General features: G+C 38.5%; 1 protein-coding gene across 1 annotated transcript in view; it reads left to right on the forward strand.

Moving 5' to 3' along the window:
* DCC (DCC netrin 1 receptor) overlaps positions 1-18,558 on the forward strand; it is a 420,583-nt gene that overhangs the window by 182,693 nt on the left and 219,332 nt on the right. The window contains exon 3 of the mRNA XM_072413974.1: positions 14,054-14,338. Within this exon, the coding sequence (XP_072270075.1) occupies positions 14,054-14,338 (285 nt within the window). The remainder of the gene's footprint in view (positions 1-14,053; positions 14,339-18,558) is intronic.

Here is an 18,558-nt window from a genome sequence, read left to right on the forward strand (position 1 = left end):
ACCAAGGGTTTTTAATTTTTTTGACACATTCTGGCTGGGGCTTTTCTACTAAAAACCTTTTCTGATGCATCATAAAAGTATTTAACTTATTGAAACTGAAGTTCAGTTTAAACTTTACCTATTTTTGTTCTCCCCTGAAGTAGGTGTCATATTTGTGCTACATATATATATATGTGTGTGTGTGTGTGTGTGTGTGTGTGTGTGTGTGTGTGTAGGAGTATTTGTGCTAGCACAAATAATTTATTTTTATCTCTAAATGTTATCTAGATCCATCACAGCAATGCTCAACATCATTTAAAATAAAAATCTTTGCACAAAATATCCCTTTACAAAAGGTTGGAAAAGGTACGCTCTGGCATGCAGCTTTCCTATCCAAGACTTTTTCAGTTTAAATTTTTGACAGCCAATTTAGATTTAAAAGAACCCGGCTAAAAGATATGACATTGCAGCTCACCCTTTTGGGCGTATTAAATAGAAGTTTTAAGATTTTGATCTTTCTGGCTTGCTGCGTGCTTATTCTCCTAGATAAAGTGAGAAAATTGAGACTGGTATTATCTAGTGGAAGACAGGCTAATCCGACAGCTGAAGTTCATTACATGGCCTGATGTAAACGTGAAATCCATCGGTAAGGCAGAAACACACACTAAAAATATCAATTTGTGATCAGGGAGATGCGGCCTGAAATGTGGGTATAACGAGGTCTCTACTGCTCCTAAAAAAATAAATGTTTTTTCAGCACTTCTCACCTTCTTCATGCTTCAGCACTGCCCCATGTGTCCTTTTCCATGGTCATCTTTTAGTTTGAACAACACAAAGCATAATTTATTCACTTTCTGTAAGGACCCCTTGTGAGTACATTATCAAGTCACTCTGGGCTTGTAGGGGGATGCTGCAGAGAACAACCAGATCCACTCACTAACATCACATTACTAAACCAAATATACATTGAAAACAGGTATGGATAATAAAAACTTACATATAGAAATGAAAGAATTAGGGGCCATTACTAACTCAAGATTTGCCACAGTGTTCTGCCAAGGGCTGAGCCATGGTTCACAAACCAAGAACACCTGACATCATAAGACCAAACCAAATATATATTATAACAGTTATGTAAATTGAAACTTTAACCAGTTACATACCACATTTCAGACCCATGGTGAGCCACAGTGTTCTGCCCAGTGCTCAACTTGAACTTGTCCTTGAATAGGAGCAGGTAGGAACCATTTTTGCAGATTGCAGTGCAATTTCAAAAAGCAACAAATTGCTTGTGGCTGCATGGTTGCTTCTTGAAGATAAAGATTTATGCCACAGCCTTGTGCAAATCTGCCTGTGGTGTGGTTTGCTGCTCCTGTGTGCACAACAGAAGTTTGCATTTATAGTGGAGTACATTAAACTAAGTCTACCAAACCTAAAATAACATTTTCACATACCTGTACTAGTGTTATTTCTGTAAAATAATAGAAAATGAGTATAGAAGGAACTTTTGGTAATAGCAGTTGGCTACAGCACCCCAAAGGAAGTCAAAACAGCCCAAAAGCACATTTAGGAACAGTAGCACTTCTTGCAAATTCCATATTTACTTAATTGCCCTTCTGGGCCAGTTGTATACCAACCTTGTTACTGTTTGTAGTTCTGGATCTATAATATGTTCCTTTTTTTCTGATCTACAAGCCTTTATAGTCTACCGTTTTCTTATTACAATATCTCCATTTTTAATATATCCCAGAGCCAGTTAGCGAGTTATGATATTAATTTCAGCACAGTTTATATGTGTTTGGCTGTCATTAAGCATCTCTAGCATCATTATCAAGAAAGCTAATTGTGTGAAAACTAACGAGGTCTTAAACAATGCATATTAGCTGTTCCCTTTCATGTGTTGTTAATTCAAAAATAATAAGTAATTGACCACCTGCTAACTTGTGAGTGCTAGGATAGGCTCCCAGGCTAAAAGAAATGTCTGTTCTAAAAATCTATAATTGCATGTGTTTCTCCAGGTTATGTGACAATCTAAATTTAGTGAGTAGTTCAGATTAAGGCAAAAGCACAAGGCTCAGCCCTAAACCAGAATTTCTTTTGAATGGACACATTTATTTACCCAAATCAGTTAGTGATCTTTAACAGTCATGTGCTTACTATGGGTCACCAACCCAAAATAAGTTTAACAGTAATCTGCCAGATTCTCAGACAATGCAGACGGATCATGGGATCATATAAAAGAATCCCTAGAGCTCTGTGATATCTAACATATTAGTGTTCATAACAATTAGTGTTCTAGTCCTTATTGAAGTAATAATGGTTCCCAAGATCCCTTTTTCTCCTTTATGGTTGGCGAGTATCTATTTATCTAGCTTCTCGTGTGGGGATGCCATGTGTGGGGACGCGGAGATATGAGCTAAACAACAAAGATAAAGCCATATGAGATGTTTTCTTTAATGGCCAGTAAAAATTAGAGTTTTTGCATGGACATCCGGAAATTCAATTGGAAACGTTGTTAAATATAAAGATAGCTATTTTGAGCTACATATTGATATTGGTAATAATTGCTGATTGAAAAATGTCGCTGTCCCCACTATCCTCACCTGCTAGGTGGGTCCTATGTGCTGCATGTATCAGATCTTCTTGTCCTGTCTTTTCTGTTTCTGAAGAAGCAGATACACTCTGCGAAACGCGTCAAATTAACAGGGTAACATTTTTGTTGATGTTACCCAGACAAGAATGTTTGTCAATATTTGCTTCACATTTTTAAAAGTTTTTATTAATGTCTGTTTTTATGATGTTTAATAAAATATTGGTTTGAATTTTTATTATTGTATTCAATATTCATTGGCCTTAAAAGGCAAGTTTCTAGTTTATCAGGGGAAAAAGCAAGGTCCCATAAATACCTTTACTGCTTTATCATGGGCCAGTATCTTCTTGGCAGATGAAAAATAATAGTTTCCAAGAAGCCCTTAACTATATTATGGTGGGGCAGTATCCACTTAACAATGGGAATTTTCAGCATAAGCTTAACCAAATATCTGGCAGTGACAATATGAAGTAAGTCACTTTTACAATCAGACCACTAAGTCTCAGGACTGCAATGTCACTCTCAGTTTAGTATCCAGAAAAGAATAACATGAGGGCCTTGTGTATAATAACAATTACTCACAAACTTTTACAACTAAGCCAGTAACTGTATCGGCTTCATTCAATAAAAAGTATTTCTACAAATCCTTGCAAGCCTGCGGATAGTTTCTCTAATAACACCAATAGATAAAAAACAATGCATGTTTAATATATGAGGTTAACACATTAGAGCTTGCCCTTTTAGGGCAAAAGGGGTAATTATAAGATCTTGAGTTTAGTTAATACTTGACACTTTTTATTATCACTTGAAACAGCACTTCACAATCCATAATATTTGAAAACTAACTTACAGTAGCTAAAAAAAACATAGAACATCATTGCATCTATATCCAGTGTTATGCTTCATTGTAGTGCATTGTATTTTCCCCCCAATATGCCTTTATAATGGGTTTCTTAAGAAAGATGCCAAGACACTATGGGCATGAGTTCTATAGCTAAATAGTACTAATATTGAGATCATTATCACGCTGTATAGTTTGAGTCTTCCAAGTGCAACATTTCTTTGATTTCTTTTAATTAAGTTCTAACACATCTTCCATGAAAGGATGAAAAAAAAGGGATAAAACATTCACGTAGGGTGAGTGATTACCAAGCATTAGCCTCACAAGCTGAAAAACAAGATATTTTGTAGCCCCTGTTTGGCTAAAATTGGCATCAAGCAATAGAAGGACCGCCCTTTTCTCTGGATGATATCAAAGCTTCAAACAGTTATACCCAGCTAATGACACTAACTCTATTATATTGTAAGGCTTCAGCATCAATAACAATTTTGTATAGCAGTTGGTAGAGATAAGCGTTAAGTCTGTAATTATTAGAATAATTGAAAGCCCCAGGGGTCCTCTGTGATGAGGACAACTTCTGACTTGATTAAGACTTTGACAGTGGTATTGCATTGCTTTGAAGTTGGAGTCATTAGATATGATCATGGTAACCTGGACATGCAAGATCTAATCTACTGGTTACATTGTATAAAATGTTAAAGTTGAACTCACAGGTGAAATACATTTAAGAGGTGTGTTTTGTCAAAGAGAATTTGCATTTTTGTCTGTTACAATTGTCCCTGTTTTCATTCCTGTTACTTACTTTGGCACATAGCACAGTTAGCTTGCAGACCTGACTTCATCCTAAGGCAGTGTAGGTATGTGGGCATAGAATTCCTGTCATTTTTATCAGCTAGTCAGCCCCTGGGGTGCATGTCATCAGCTGCCTGAAACTAGCTTTTATAATACATGGATGCAATATTTCAAAAATGGATAAATGTTTTGTGTTCCCCTGTCTCCGGGGATGAGGGAGCCCTGATACCCAATCCCCATCTCTTTGATGAGAGGTTGTCTATTGCCAGTCAGTCAAACGGAGCTTAAATGTATTACTCCTGACTTTAGGACAGGCCATTTGGGGCTAACAAGATTATTGTAGGTAGAGTGATCAATGGACCATTCACATTTCTTTTTCTGGGTGGCTATGCCCATCAGAAGTCCTGAATGATGTTTCTGGCTGTTGTGCCCCAACTAACAATGCTAGAAGCTTTACTGACCCGTGTGAATTTTGCATATGCTACCACCTTGTTCTCTTCTATTTATTCATAGAATCTAAGCTAACAAGCTATAGTCACTTCAGGTTGGCACTATAGATTTATAAAACTACATGTTACAGTAAAGTACCCACGTAGCTGCATCTCAAGATCCCCAATTACCCTTATGCTGCTTTTCACAAGACATCCAACCAATATGCAGTTAAAATCATATAACTAGGTCTTGTCCCTGTCCCCATATGCAGTTATGCAGCCTGTTAGTTGGCAATATTGGCATAGCAGCAGACTGATGGGGGCATCTCCAACCAACCAGCTATTAGAATGTCAATTAGTAGCACATGAGCACATCTGATTGGCTTCCAGACCTGCCTGATCTCTCCTTAGATAGAGTGAGAAGCTGATACCAAGTCAAATTTACAAATACTAAGTCCTAAACTAAAATTGAACATTAAAAATAATAATTAACTACCAAACATGAACTATTTTTTCTCATCTGCATAATTGTTCATCAAAAAGTAGAGAAGCCAGTGGATAAGCAACAAAACAAGCTTAGTGGTTTCTGCACAACAACTGTCTTGGATCCTCTTCAAAGGACCATTTCTCAAAACTGCTTATACAAAAGGAAGCTTTAGAGAAAAAGCAGTGTGCAGAGAGAGCCTGAGCGTGTTACTTCCATATACTCTACTGGGGTGTATTGCGCCGGGGGACATCATGCTAAATGAATCTAGTGACCTAGACATCCTTAGATTACATTTACTTTTAGGATTTAAATTTGAACTTCCTACTTTGCATCTCATTGTCCTGTAGGGCACCCACTGGCAAAATGATTAGCTTTTAACCCCAGTTATCTTACTCTGGATACAAAGAAAAGGCTTTTTATTTTTTCTCTGCAATGATAAATTGTTTTTTTTTGCAATTTCTCTAGTTAGCATCAGGGCGTGTTTTATTGATCAAATTTCTCCCATTTACTTGAGCAAATACAAATTCTGCTGACTTAGAGGCAGATGCATTGTTTTTAAAGGATTTTTTGTGGATCGTTGCATGTTCCTGTGATAAGTTAAGAATTGCAGATAGCTCTCTCTCATGAGTAGCATTTTCTTTTAGTAATTCCTACTACAGTGGCTCTCCTGTGGAATTAGAGTGGACAAACTTATCTTTTTTCCCAATAACCCAATACCCAATAACCCAATCACAAGTTCACTGGTTGTACTTTTGGTGGGTACTAACCACTGTATACCATAAACATCCCACAAGGAGATGCTTTGACCCAGTCATTTAGCTATCACCTTTTGGACCTTGTCATTTGAACCAACTGTTCACTTACTGCCTGATTTAACCCATCCCTTGGCAGGTGCCATTGTAACAAGATAATCAATGGTATTCAGTTTATCTGTCAGCTGTTTTAATATTTTGGCAGATCAGTATATATCATGACTTGACCCTCAAAAGTTAGAGAATTTTTCCTATAACACTTATAGCACTCTTTAATGTTGCATTCGCCAACAAAATTCCTGGCTTCTGCATCATGCTTATTCTTGTTTTCTTTGATAAATATTTCATTTCTAAGCATGTGCCTGAGAAACATTATTATCAGTTAATAACAAGTGAGATGATAAATGTCATTCTCCAGTCTTCAGTGTCAATTATCCTTGTTGTAAAATATTATTCTCACCACACGGCCCTTGTGAAGACGCCACGGTGGCCTGTTTCCGAGTTCAGCAACTGCACGCTGTTATGGCTTACAGTATAATTACTTTCACTTCAAACACATGGAGATGAGGTGGCTCTTTCAGGTCAGGAGACTGCCATATTGTCGAATTACACAGAATCTTCTGCTTCACAAACCTTTACGATGAAGACCCTATTTAATTCTAATCACTCTGAGCCTGTGAGCCCCAAATGGGGGATGAGCTAGCTTTCTGAGACAGCAATGCGATTGACTTCTACCATTTGAATACATTTTGTTTCCTGGTGGAAAGACTGCATCAACCTCGGGGGGGAAATATCTAGATTATATCAACAGTCATTTAAATTGAACAATGTGCAAAAACAAAGATAGCCAAAGAGAGGTAATAGGCTGGGAATATATTAAAGTAGACTGGAATTGAAATATGTGAGTAAATTCATATGTGTGCAGACATAAAGAATAATAATAAAAAAAAACATCAAGCAGAAAAGAAATTAAAAAATAAGAGATAAAGAGAGGGAAGTAATGGTAAAAAAAAAGCTGAAAAAAATGTCATATAGTTAAACTGTTTTTTTTTAAATTTCACTAATAAAGTGTTAGTTGGGTCAATGACCCACTTCTCTTCTATTAGTTGGCAGTATGTTCTTGGTGCTAGAAGCCAGCGATGTATTAGCAATTACTAACATTGGCAATAATCCCCTAATTTTACTGGGCAGACTTTTACAATACTGGGCAAGTGTAAACCCTACCAATCCCTAAGCTTTATCCTATTCATTGTTTCTCCAACTGTCCCTAAAGGATACCATCACTTTTGGCTCCTCCATGTTCAATGCTATAGGGAGAGCCATACCCCAAGCGACTCCTGAAAGCTGCTGTGAGTACATACAGTAAACTTCAATAATGATCTGGCCACTATATAGACCCAATCTAAGTCCTGTTCACTATCCCTGCTGTAGTCTATGAATAGTAATCCATGGAAATGCAGAATGAAGAGTATCCAGTTGGGTGCATGTTTGAGGTGGCCAAGATTTAAGTGCCTTAAATTAGTTTTGTTTCCAAGATTTGACAACCATTATCTTCTCCATAAGGCACACTCTTTAAATAAAGATTCACTAAGCTTCCAACACTAAGCCCTCCCGTAACACATCTCATTTTATTCCAACTAACACTTAACTCTTTCTCCAACCATAACACCTAATAAATCTGGCGTTTCCCAAACTTTTACTACAAAAAACCTATAAAGCTCCAATGGCTCATGATTGGTCAGGTCCATGATGTAAAATGATGGAAGAGAATGAAACCATGTATGAAGGATAACTTCAAGAAGTCCGATTATCAGAGACCCCTCTGCTCATCTGTGTGTTGTCTTTGCAAGCCCCATCATTGTTGTCTGTTAGAGTAAAATATGCCTCGCCATTGGTGTCAGTGGGAAAAAAAAGCACTAGTTTTAGAGGGAGTATATTAATCCCTTTAACTAGCATTGGGTATAATAAAGTCTTGCCCTTATCATTGGTGTTGGTAAAGGTGAATAAGCCCTATTGTTGGGTCAATGGGAGTAAAATACGTTCGATCTTTTGTGTGTGTAAGTAATAGAATGCCTATTGTTGGTGTCATTGGAGGCTATCGACCTATTGCTACACTGGCCAGAAATGTCTTGCTACTGTCAAGCAGTAGATCACTTAACCTGACAGGGCCCACTAATCTGCAGTGCCAAAATCCAGAACATTATAGCACTTGGTACCCTGCTGCCATTTGCCTGCTGCCAACTGGAAGATCAAACAATAAAGTAATGTGCATTGTGGGTATAACTGATCTGACAATGCCAATAAAATACTTTGCTGATTACTTAAAATGACATTTAAAAATACTTTTTCACCTCCCTCTTTATCCTTGTTTGTTTGTAGGTACCATCAAATATACTTTGTGTAGCCAGAATGAAGCTCCTCTTTTTTAATGTTAGCTTCATACCCAGCCAAACACCTAAAGCCCCCTGCCTCCCCCAAGGTGTTGCGTGTTTCTAACCCCGGAATATTTATTAGCTTTGCATGTTTAAACCCCAAGGTCTGTCTTCTTAATGATAAGCATTTATATTAAGTGAACTTTAATTACTTAATAATTATACCTTCAGCAGGGGGGAGAGATGGGGAGTCCCGATAGGCTCCCATCAACACCCCAGGCCAAGTTGCAGCACCGTGCAGTCTCCAGATTAGAATTGATTTCCAGGTACAAAATAATACATTGCAGCACCGTCTGCAAAACAAGCCTCCCGCGGGAATGGAAGCATGAGAGCAAATTGAAAGAGATTTCATTTCAAAACCAAGTCTCTTTTTTATGCTGTGTTAAGGGGGGTGGGGAGGAGGGTTAAAGCTTATACAGACATTACAAAAATATCAAACTGATCATTCTGTAGATGGGGCTTTAAGGAGCTATAGGAGGATATGTGGACCAGATGGACAATTGGATTGATTTCTGCAGCCTTAAGACCAACCCTTTTTGCTTTGGTTTTGCTTTTCCTATTGTAGCTTCCTCCACCTGACAGCATAGCCATTAAAGACACTCTGGACTAGCAATCCGATTGATCATTGTTTTCTCAGAGCTAAAATGAAAACTGTGTGATCTCTGCATCCATGCAATCATCCAAAGGATGGGTTTAGAAGCAGGGAGAATGGAGTCCTGGTTCTTCCTAATGTACCCAGCCCAGTCTTTCTGGCCATAAACAATATAGACCTATTATAAACCTGAATTAGTGGCTACATTTGTGGTTTATATTATATTTAAGCATTTTTGTATTTGTAGGGTGTATCACTGTGTTTTTATGTAATTTAGTCACAAGCATGTAAAGGAGGGAAGAGGGCTTGATTATATTTTCAGAAGCTATCTGTTAATAATATTTATTTAGGAAATTATTATTTACCTAAAAGAAATGTTTTACTCAACTTTGACATTTGTTCTTGTTTACTGGCCTATATTTGTATTATTGTATTCTATTTACATATATAATATGCTCTCTCCAATGGTAATCTATATATGGGGCTGTTGGTCAATATTTTTGCCTAAAGAGCCTTGTTAACCTTCTCTTGACTGTTCCGTTTTCAGAAAGGTCAGATTTCAGCTCTGGGCTTGTTATAGAGCGAGGACCAGTTACAGCTAAACTGTAGACAACTTTGTTGAAATTATAAAAAGTACCCATTACATTTAATGATAAAAAGCCACTTAGTTTGCAATATCGACCGAATTGGGTGCTGTCCCCCTCAGTACCTTTTATTGAAACAACATGTCCAACATGCCCAACATGGTAAATAATTCCCAGCATCATTCACCCAGAAAACTAAGGAGGGCATCATATGCCCATTCCCATGATGGGGTATCACCAGGGCTGCCAAGATCCCTGCATCACCAAGACCTTGCTGGTATACAAATAAAGTAAAATATACTGCATGAGAGCACTGTAATCTAGTGTTTACAAAAGAAGAGGGCAAAATGGCAGCATCTCTACACCCTTTGCTTTTAATAGGTTAAAGGGGTTGATACAAGAGAGAAAATGTAAGGATTTGACTGCATTAGTCAGTTAGGTTTTGTAACAATTCAGAACACTGACCTAAGGGTTTACACTATAATAACAGGACAGATTTGGTTGTCTAATTGTCTGTATTCATTTCACAGTTATTATAGAATCAAAGAAAGGTGTCAGTATTAGCAACATTATGGGAAACGTGCCATACATTCCAAACATTTCAATGAATGCTGATGCTTCTTTTTTATCTCCAGACTGCTACTATGCAGCCAAGAGAGCATTTCAACATTCCACACAAAACAAATGTGTGATCTTTTCACTCATCTTTTAAATAGTTTTAATTTGTATAAAATTCTGATTAAAACTTAAAATATTTAGAAATAAACTGCACTCTTCTTTCTTATAACTAGAAACCATACATTTTTTTATGTTTTCACTAGTAGACTGTTTTTATTATGGCAGTTCCCTACCTTTTTACCAGCTATCTTTTTCGAGATGAGGCTGCCCAAGTGTAAGATATATACCTGAAGATATTGCAAGCTGGATAGAATGATATGGACAACATTTATAGGAGGGTGTTTAGATTGTGTCTGCAAAATGATTTAAGTCAAAGACTAGATCTGGAAGTGTATATTCATCCAAATGGCTCAACGGATGAAGAAAAAAAAAAGAACCTGCTTAACATTGTAGAATATAGAGCAGTGTTTCTCAACAAGAGTTCTGTTCTGTTCGGGTAATTGAGTGGTTTGTGCCACTCAGGACAGTTTAAATTACACCAATGATCTTTATCACTACTGTATCTTTAAGGGTGACATTCTTCCCATTGACCAGAAATGTAAAAAGAATTCTTCCCAATGACCGCCATTCTAATGTACTGAGAGCTGTAGATTATTCCTCGAAGACCTGAAAGTTATTCCAAGTGTTCCCCATGTTAAAAATGTTGAGAAAGCCTGGACTAGAGTTTATTTATATTGTCTCTACCAGTGCCATTGTTCTTCTGTGTACATAGTCTGAATGAACAAGCCAATGTGTACACACTAAAGCTGCGTACACACTTCCAATTTTTATCGTTCAAAATGAACGACGAACGAACGACGAACGAACGGTTGGGCAAAAATCGTTCGTAAAAAAAGTAACCAACGACGCCGACGAACGAGGAAAGTCGTTGGAAATGAACGACCGGACCGGCGGATCGGATTGGACGACGATCGTTGACCATCGTTCGTGTGTACGATCGTTCATTGATCGTCCATGGTCTGAGCATGTGTGATGAACGAACGTTCCTGTGGTGCACGTAACTTCCTGTATCGTTCAAACGATCGCATCTATTGTGTGTACAATATCTACGAACGATCGTGTCGTTATCTGTATGTACAGGATCGGTGCTATACGATCGTTCGCAGATATCGTGCAGGATCGTTCGTCGTTCGTTTACCAACGATAATAATTGGAAGTGTGTACGTAGCTTAAGGCTAAAGTTTCAGCTTTAGCTTTCCTTTAATTATCCCAGGGCTTATTTTCAAGAGCTACCACGGCCTTGCTGTTATATAAACTAAATGTCAAGCAGTAACAGGAATGACTTTTTACGAAGCAGATGAAAGCGTTAATGCTGAACATAAGAAAATATTAAAAAAAAGAAAATCCATGGCTGCTGAAATGTTGAGCCCAGGGGCAGAACACACATTTTGTTTGTTTTAGAGGCGTAATGGAGTGAAAATAAGTTGAATGACTGATTTGGTAATACGTAAATGGTAGCCTGACAAAGGGATTTACACTCTGGTGCTCTGGGAAACAGGTTCTCTATGCGTTCTGCATATAGAGTCACACCACTTGGCAAACACTTACAATACAGCATGTACCTGCTTTGCTTGAAGTTATCTACAGATGGAAGACTCGGGGTCCATTCTATGGTCATACAGCTTGGTACACATATTCTGTATCTTGCACCATATTTTGTATAATTGAATATCTTATCATGGGAGAAGCTAACATTAAACTGATGAATAATCCTAATCCTAAATCCAAATCCACTGGTTGGCTTTTATATCAAGAAGACTAAACAAGATATATTAAAAATAGACAAGAAAGGCCTACAGACATACAAATTCTGCCTTTGTCGGGCTGGTAATACACCATATCCCCTAGCTCTTGAGTATGCAGTAAAAATAGTTAAAGAAAGTGACAAGTCCCTTCTTTCCATGTGGTTGCTTTCCCTTCTCTGGAGGAAGAGCTACACCTTAAAGTGGACCTAAAGTTACCTTTATTTCTGCAGCTGGAGATGTCCTCGATCAGGTCCAGTGCTGTCCTGGAATTCTCCTTCATCTCAACACAGAGGACCTGCCAGCCACCGCCATCTTCAGCCTGCTTCTTCCCCTTCTCCCTTCTTCCCCTTTTCCCTTCTTTCCCCTCAGTGTAGAAAAATGCCCCTTCATGACCAAGACCGGCCATGTGCAGAAGGAGCAGCCAAGAGCCTCCTGGGATGCGTGGCGTAGGTATCCTAGGAGGCTCTTCGCTCCTAATCAGTCTTGATCGCCGTGGCCATCAAGACTGAATAGGGGAAGGGCGTCACCTTTTTTTTTTTTTAAAGGGTGTTGCAATTAAAAAAAAAGAATATTATTTTTTTTTTATATAAAGGGTTGTCTAAGTAAAAATTTTAGTTTATGTCTACATTAACCACGCTCAACCACACAACAAAGCAGTTATCAAATGTTGCATTTGCCTTATATGTGGACACGCACTTAACATGACAACATATGTTAGGTCTATTCTACTGAACATAACTGCAGCTGCGTGATGTGAGGGACCTTGTGTTGCTTTATTGCAGGTAAATTAGGTGCTTGGAAAATGTATAATCAACATCTCCCCTGTAAATGATTGACAGCTTAATGGAACTTTATTTTCACCTCCAACGCAATTTAGCTTTCTCCCTTGCATAGCTTTCTTAGTGCAGCTGTTATCACTGTCGGTGTTTTTTAATGTTTACATCAAAGTGATAAAACTTTCTAAAATCCTTTATGATGCAGATAGAGTCAAAAATAAACCTTTAGATGTATACAGGTAGAATAGCCTGCCTGCTAGGTTATTCCATTTTCCACCTGCCCATTGTTGCATTACACTCACATAGAACTAATTTTTCTATATATAAATCCATGAAACACTCAACCTGTCTTGTTGAAGTTGAAAAGGGGTCAGTATTGCAGCAGATAGAAAGAGTAACTGTTTATAAAACAGGGCATTACAATCTTACAGTCCTCCCACTGACCCTGTATAGGGCCATTGATGCTTTTTGCCATATTAGAGGTTCCCTTTCATGTTATTGGTTTACCATGAGAGCCAATCATTTTCAGAAGCACAGTAGCGTGACCTCCCCCATATTATGCCTGTACAGAATTTCCCAATATCTCAGCCCCTTATGATGTTCTATGATTTTGTTGATTTGGTTTTTCATCTTTTGACATGCAAAGGTGAACTTGTTTTCTAAATGTTTGTTTTTTTCACCCTAAATCTTGTCTCGTCAGTGTAGACTCCAAACGGCAGCAGATAAGAAAATAGCAAATTGATTTTCCTGAGCGCAGCTGAGTCACTATAGATTCCCAATACAAGGATTTATCTTGGTGATTGCTAATTACATTTCTTCTCTAATATCTCAGTTTCCACCCAATGAACACGGGGACCAATGCGTCCTCACAGCGCGGTTGCCTTGTGCCGTCTCCGCTATCTGCTCTTGATATCATTTGTCTGCTTTGCATGAAACAGGCCCCTTGCGCATACCATTACGGTGCACAAACACAATTATTGGCAAACCACAGTGTTTTACATGATAAGTGCTTTGTAATTGTAAACATGCCTCTATATCCATCAATCTAAATCTATTTCCAATTAAAGTGTATTTTTACAGAATGTCAATGGCTATTTCAGTGGCTTACAAAAAAGTTGGAAAGCAGACTTGAATAATACTGGAAAATAATAACACACACTTTGACTTTGAATTAACACAGCATTGTATTGATCATTACATCCTTAGCTGTATTTATTAAATGTAAGTTGTGTAAATTCTTGATTTTGATTTCATATTAGTCTACCATGCAGAGCACAGGAAGAAGGATGGAGGGAATAATCTACATGCGCATGTATTACTAGAGCAAATAAACAGGATCTGTTCTTGCTAAACCCCTTTATTCTATGTTCACAGGTCCGCTAAGGTTCCTATCCCAGACAGAATCAGTCACGTCTTTCCTGGGTGATACAGCTTTACTGAAGTGTGAAATAGTTGGAGAGCCCATGCCTACTATCTATTGGCAGAAGAATCAAGAAGACCTGGTGCTAATTCCTGGTGACACACGAGTGCTGGTCCTTCCTTCGGGTACACTGCAGATAAGTCGGCTTCAAGCGGGAGATGCTGGACTCTACAGATGTTTGGCCAAAAACCCCGGCAGCTCTAGGACGGGAAATGAAGCTGAAATCCGTCTTTTATCCGGTGAGCATACCTTGAGATTTTTGTTTTCTTAATTAAAAAAAAATGAGAACATTTCTTTTAATATTTATCTTTTTGTGGCGGTAACACAAGAAAAATTAAAAATTTCTAAAAATGAGACGTGAGGATTTTTACCGTTCTTTTTGGTTTAATGGCAATAAACTGGTCCCTGTAGCCTTTCATTCCAGCAGTGTCACATCTAAAGGTCCATTCAATTTCCACAATTGTTTGTGATCATCTTGAGTAAAAATCTAGCAATAGGTGCCCCATAATTTAGGTCAGCGAGTCACCCTGTTGAATCACATAATGACCAACTGCTATCAGAGACTATTGTAGCCCTTGCAGCGCCCTCAACCCTCCAATGAGCCAGATAAGAAGTTTGGCAGTAGCCGAACAACAGATCTGTACAGAAATCATAAAATCTCTCCCCTGAAATGGTTTCTAATGATCATTCTGATGATTACTGAGCAACATAACCAGTTATTGAGTGTCTTGCCTTTCCTTTAACCAAACTTCATAACGCTGCCATTGCCTTTGTAGGCATCATTTGAAACTGGACCCAGATTTTTGTCACTCGACAACATTTGTGAAAGCTATTGTAATTGCAGGTGTTCCCCAACCTTGTTTAGCAATCCACCCTGCAAAATCATAAAGTGACAAACAACTTATTACAGTCCTCTTAGGATGTTGTCTCCTGACCACCCTCCCACTTTCTATAGAACAGAGCATTAGCCAAACAGCTTATCTGTACAAAAGTCATCCGTAAAACCGTCACCTGAAATGATCACTAACAAACAATTATTGAGCATCAGTACAAGGCTATAACCTAACTTCCTAGGGATCTATTTATAAAGCAGGGAATCTGACATAAACTGAAACATTTCCCAGGTCCAATTATTTTCAATAGCAATAATTGATTCTCCACCAGAGAATGTTTCAGTAAAGTTAGTATATTTAGACTTGAACTCTGAAGTTTGATACACGTGGCACTGTTTTGATAGCAGATCTTAGTTATGACTTTACTCTAACTTTATAATCTGTACGTTTGTACTGGGTTATTAATATTACACAGTATTTATATAGCACCAACATATTACGCAAAGCTGTACAAAGTCCATTGTCATGTCACTAGCTGTTCCTCAATGGGGCTCACAATCTAATGTCACTACCTCTGTCATAGGTCATCACACAGTCTAAGGTCAATTTTGTGGAGAAGCCAAATTATCTAACTACATATTTTTGGAATGGGGGAGGAAACCTGAGTACCCAGAGGAAAACCTATGCAAACACGGGGAGAACTTGCAAACTCCATGCAGATAGTGTCCTGGGTGAGTTTCAAACCTGGGACCTAGCACTGCAAAGGCCAGAGTGCTAACCACTGAGCACCTATGCTGGGTTAGTTCAATTATAGAAATTGGGGCAATCTGGAAACCCACCTCAATGATATGTTGGGGCTACATAAATGTACACGTCAGATAATTCTGGCCCAAGAGTAATGGTCATGCTCATCCTAAGCAAAAATCTGCCACATGTACAGCGGTCCCTTGATGATGTTGTGAGCAGGAAGAACCACTGTTCACTCCTATAGAGGGGAACATTTTTTTATGGACCACAGAAATGTGCCACTTGCCCATCCTTCCCTCTCCATGGCATCCATCTGATGCAGTTGCAATATCAGGCCAAGTAAAAAAACTAAAAATGGAAGCAGATAGAAACCTTTCATAAGTAGCCCAATACTATTTCAGAATATTCTTTTTGCAGAAATGTGATAATTCTCCTAAAAAATAATTTAAATTCCATTACATGACACCAAGGTTTTTTAATTTAGACAATTTTGAATCAACCACCGCCTTTTCTTGGAACAGTCCCCGAAGCGCAATGCTGCCTAAAACTTAATCCATCCCGTCAGTCTCCCAGCATGCTCCACCTAGCAAGCCCACTGCACATTCTGTAATTAGGAGATCTTGCAGTAGTTGTCTTGTTTGCAAATTATTTGTGTTTGGTAAAACAATAGAAATTTATCACCACCGTTCATGCTGGAAATGACTGATCTTTCTAAAGAAATCGTGTTCAGTATATTTTACCAGACTGGCATTTTTCCCAGCTTTTTTTTTAAACTTGAAGAAAACTCCTGATGCGAAATCTCGCAGAGCTGACATGATGTACTACCACTGTGCAACACAAGTATAAGCTGTGTCATACAATGGGAGCAATGAATGGCTTTTTATTTGTGGGATGATAGATAAATAACGACACTGCAATAGGGAAATATTTTACAGTGTTTACTTGAGACAAGCAACAATAGAAATCACATGCAGCTTCCTTATGGTGCAAACTACTGTACTCCTGTGGTACCGAACCTGAAATACAACATTAACCCTACTGAAAGTGTTTAAAATGGGTCAGTGCTAGAGGGAAAGATTGCGTTAAAGGGAACGTAAAGGGAGTATTAGTGTTATGGGGTAGATTCATGTGAGGGTTATTGTTAGGGCTATGGGATAAACTTGTGCAAGGGTTAGTGTTGCAGAGTAGATTCTTGTGAAGGTTAATGTTAGGGTAGTTTCAAGTGTGGGTTAGTGTTTTGGGGTAGATATTTGTTAGGGTTCATGTAATAGGGTAAGTTTTTGTGAGGGTTGGTATTATGGTTATTGGGCAGGTACATATGAGGGTTGGTGTTAGGGTTATGGGGTAGTACATGTGAGGTTTGGTGTTGTACATGTGAGGGTTGGTGTTAGGGTTATGGGGTAGGTTCGTGTGAGGGTTGGTGTTATGGTTATAGGGTTGTACATGTGAGGGTTGGTGTTAGGGTTATGGGGTAGGTTCGTGTGAGGGTTGGTGTTATGGTTATAGGGTTGTACATGTGAGGGTTGGTTGTGTACAATATCTACGAACGATCGTGTCGTTACCTCTATGTGCAGGATCGGTGCTATACGATCGTTCGTATATATCGTGCAGGAACGTTCGTCGTTCGTTTTCCGACGATAATAATTGGAAGTGTGTACGTAGCTTTATGCACAAGTCTCAAAAATTAAACTAAAAACTTTCTTTACCTGCCAAGCTGTTTGGCCACCCCAGCCACTGTCCTGGTTTTTGAAGCGGAACTAAACCCTGTGTATATTCACCTTTCCTTCAGTTCGGTTCCGGGCACCGCAGTCTTCTTCCATCTTTTCTGCTTTGCATCCACAGATATCTTGATTGGCTGGGCTGGGATGGGATGGGCTGATGTAACTCCATTCATTTAGTTCATTTAGCCATAGGGAAAGCCAGGAAGTTCCGGATATTCGAACAACCAACTCATGCAGAGCTCAGAGACCTTGATAGTTAAGAGAGCAGTCAGGGGGGTGATAATGTTTAATTGCAGACAGGACATCACCTGTCCCGTTCTGCAATAAAAACCCTGATTGCTAATTTTTAAAGTGGATTTATTAAACTGTAGTTACCCTTGAAATAAACCTGTATTTCAACATTCTGTTGCAAGTGGTACTGAATCACTCTCTGCCGCCCCCATGCATTCCCTATGGGTGGCTTCACAGGTTTGGAGACATGATAACCACAATGTACCCACAATGCTCATCTAAACTAGCCCTTGGTGTGTTTTTATCATGTTTTGTTAGTATGTGCCATATTGCTTTTTTAGGCTCTTCTTCTGATTTAAGTTAGTTTCATTAACTAAACATATAAAACAGTAAAACATCCAATAACTTAGCATTACTGTTTTTATACTGTTTTCGGTTTAGTTTTTATATTACTTTATGATTTATATTGATGCTCTAGCTACTCTATGTTAGGTGGCATTCAGATATATTGTACCTTTATATATTAAAGAGCCAGACATATCTATTTGCAAAATAGGTGAGATCAGTGCAGAACAACCAACTCCTTTTTCCTTCCTGCTTAAATACGAGGGGGTGCTGAGAAGTTCCTGGCTTTGCCCAAAAAGAAGAGAGCCAGAGTTATGAAATAACACATTTATTCAACATGTTCCTTGGTTTCAGGATCATAAATGTGGAGCCAGGTTTCATCCTCAGTCACTAACCTAGCCAAAAAGCCCTGTGCAGCTTTAAAATGGGCCAAAATGGCTTTGGATGCTTCAACTCGTTCCTTCTTCTGATCACTGTTCAAACATTTCGGCACCCACTTTGTTGAAAGCTTGCACATGTCTAGGGTAGTGGTGATAACAAATCCAACACGTTCCCGTGAGATGTCAAGTATCTGGGCTATCC

Source organism: Pyxicephalus adspersus, chromosome 6, assembly GCF_032062135.1.
Source record: "Pyxicephalus adspersus chromosome 6, UCB_Pads_2.0, whole genome shotgun sequence".
Taxonomy (NCBI): Eukaryota; Metazoa; Chordata; class Amphibia; order Anura; family Pyxicephalidae; genus Pyxicephalus; species Pyxicephalus adspersus.